The sequence below is a fragment of the Capricornis sumatraensis genome, chromosome 2, assembly GCF_032405125.1.
Source record: "Capricornis sumatraensis isolate serow.1 chromosome 2, serow.2, whole genome shotgun sequence".
Taxonomy (NCBI): Eukaryota; Metazoa; Chordata; class Mammalia; order Artiodactyla; family Bovidae; genus Capricornis; species Capricornis sumatraensis.
Window position 1 is genome coordinate 74,112,618 of NC_091070.1, and position 2,356 is coordinate 74,114,973.

General features: G+C 50.1%; 1 protein-coding gene across 1 annotated transcript; it reads left to right on the forward strand.

The window, feature by feature from the left end:
* Positions 1-757: 757 nt before the first annotated feature.
* On the forward strand, positions 758-2,356 carry CHRM5 (cholinergic receptor muscarinic 5). The gene has a single exon (XM_068966266.1). The coding sequence runs from the start codon at positions 758-760 to the stop codon at positions 2,354-2,356; it is 1,599 nt and encodes a 532-aa protein (XP_068822367.1).

The window sequence follows — 2,356 nt, forward strand, 5'->3', positions numbered from 1 at the left end:
AACAATTTGTGACATTGCAAACAGCCCCAGAATGGAAGAGGGGGGATCATCATCTTTAGCCGCTGGGGCAATGTTTGAACCTTTTAGATGAAAATGGGGTATATGTGGGGAGTTTGTGCATTAAATCAGGGAGAAGTGGTATAATGCAGCCTAGGCTCACAACAGTGCCTCAATTATGTTTAACGACTGAATTTATAATTAAACTCAATAATGTTTGATAATTGGACTTATAAAGTAGGTACAACTTGTCTTTTCCCCAAGTGCATGAAAAAATAGGTACTTGCCACCAGAGCTTAAAAAACAGAGGGTCTTCCCTCAAAAAAGTAAGACCATAGTCTAAGGCAACTTAACATCACCCGTTTTCCCCTCTACTGCCTTCCAACAATTCAGTTCCTTTTTGTTCCCATTCTGATGGCCCTTGTCATCGTACTGTTTTTTAAAATTGCCTGTTGGAACCACAAGAGGGCCTCATGTACAAGAAAGGCTCTCAGGCATTGGTAATTATAAAAAGCAAAGAGAGGAGACACCTATAAAAAGAGTCATCAAAACTTTAGAAATTTCAGCATCTTGCTCTCAATAGGTGTGGGACCACATTTAATGTCCTGTTGGAAATTATAAACAACGAGTGGAAAATACATTCATGCTGGTGAGTGGAGCTAATGACTTTCCCTCTCTTCCAGGTGCTGACCAGAAGAGGTGGGATAGAAGAGAGAACCGTCTAGAACCTAAGACTCCTGATGTAGACCCTTGCACCAGGATGGAAGGGGAACCTTACCACAATGCATCTACCGTCAACAGCACGCCAGTGAGTCACCAGCCTTTGGAACGCCATGGGCTGTTGGAGGTCATCACCATTGCAGCCGTCACGGCGGTGGTGAGTCTGATCACCATCGTGGGCAATGTCTTCGTCATGATCTCCTTCAAGGTCAACAGCCAGCTGAAGACAGTTAACAACTATTACCTGCTCAGCTTAGCCTGTGCAGATCTCATCATTGGGATCTTCTCCATGAACCTCTACACTACGTACATCCTCATGGGACGGTGGGCTCTCGGGAGTCTGGCTTGTGACCTCTGGCTTGCGCTGGACTATGTGGCCAGCAACGCTTCTGTCATGAACCTTCTGGTGATTAGTTTTGACCGTTACTTTTCGATCACAAGACCCCTCACGTACCGGGCCAAGCGTACCCCAAAGAGGGCTGGCATCATGATTGGCTTGGCCTGGCTGATCTCCTTCATCCTCTGGGCCCCCGCGATCCTCTGCTGGCAGTACCTGGTTGGGGAGCGGACGGTACCTCCAGATGAGTGCCAGATCCAGTTCCTCTCTGAGCCCACCATCACTTTCGGCACTGCCATTGCCGCCTTCTACATCCCTGTTTCTGTCATGACCATCCTCTACTGCCGCATCTACCGGGAAACGGAGAAGCGAACCAAGGACCTGGCTGACCTCCAGGGCTCAGACTCCGTGGCTGAAGCTGAGAAGAGAAAGTCAGCTCACCAGGCTCTGCTCAGGTCCTGCTTCAGCTGCCCCCGGCCCACCCTGGCCCAGAGGGAAAGGAACCAGGCCTCCTGGTCATCCTCCCGCAGGAGCACCTCCATCACTGGGAAGCCATCCCAAGCCCCCAGCCCGAGCACTGAGTGGGCCAAAGCCGAGCAGCTAACCACCTGCAGCAGCTACGCCTCCTCAGAAGACGAGGACAAGCCCACCACTGATCCTGTCTTTCAAGTGGTTTACAAGAGTCAGGCCAAGGAAAGCCCAAGGGAAGAGTTAAGTGCTGACGAGACCAAGCAGACTTTTGTGAATGCTCAAAGTGAAAAAAATGACTATGACACCCCAAAATACTTCCTGTCTCCAGCTGCTGCTCATGGGCCCAAGAGTCAGAAGTGGGTGGCCTACAAGTTCCGACTGGTGGTAAAAGCTGAGGGGACCCATGACACCAACAATGGGTGCCGCAAGGTAAAAATCATGCCGTGTTCCTTCCCAGTGTCCAAGGACCCCTCAACAAAAGGCCTCGATCCCAACCTCAGCCATCAGATGACCAAACGAAAGAGGATGGTTCTCGTCAAAGAGAGGAAAGCCGCCCAGACCCTGAGTGCAATTCTCCTGGCTTTCATCATCACTTGGACTCCTTACAACATCATGGTCCTGGTTTCTACCTTCTGCGACAAGTGTGTCCCAGTCACCCTGTGGCACCTGGGCTACTGGTTATGCTATGTCAATAGCACTGTCAACCCCATTTGCTATGCCCTCTGCAACAGAACCTTCAGGAAGACCTTTAAGATGCTGCTGTTCTGCCGATGGAAAAAGAAAAAAGTGGAAGAGAAGTTGTACTGGCAGGGCAACAGCAAGCTCCCCTGA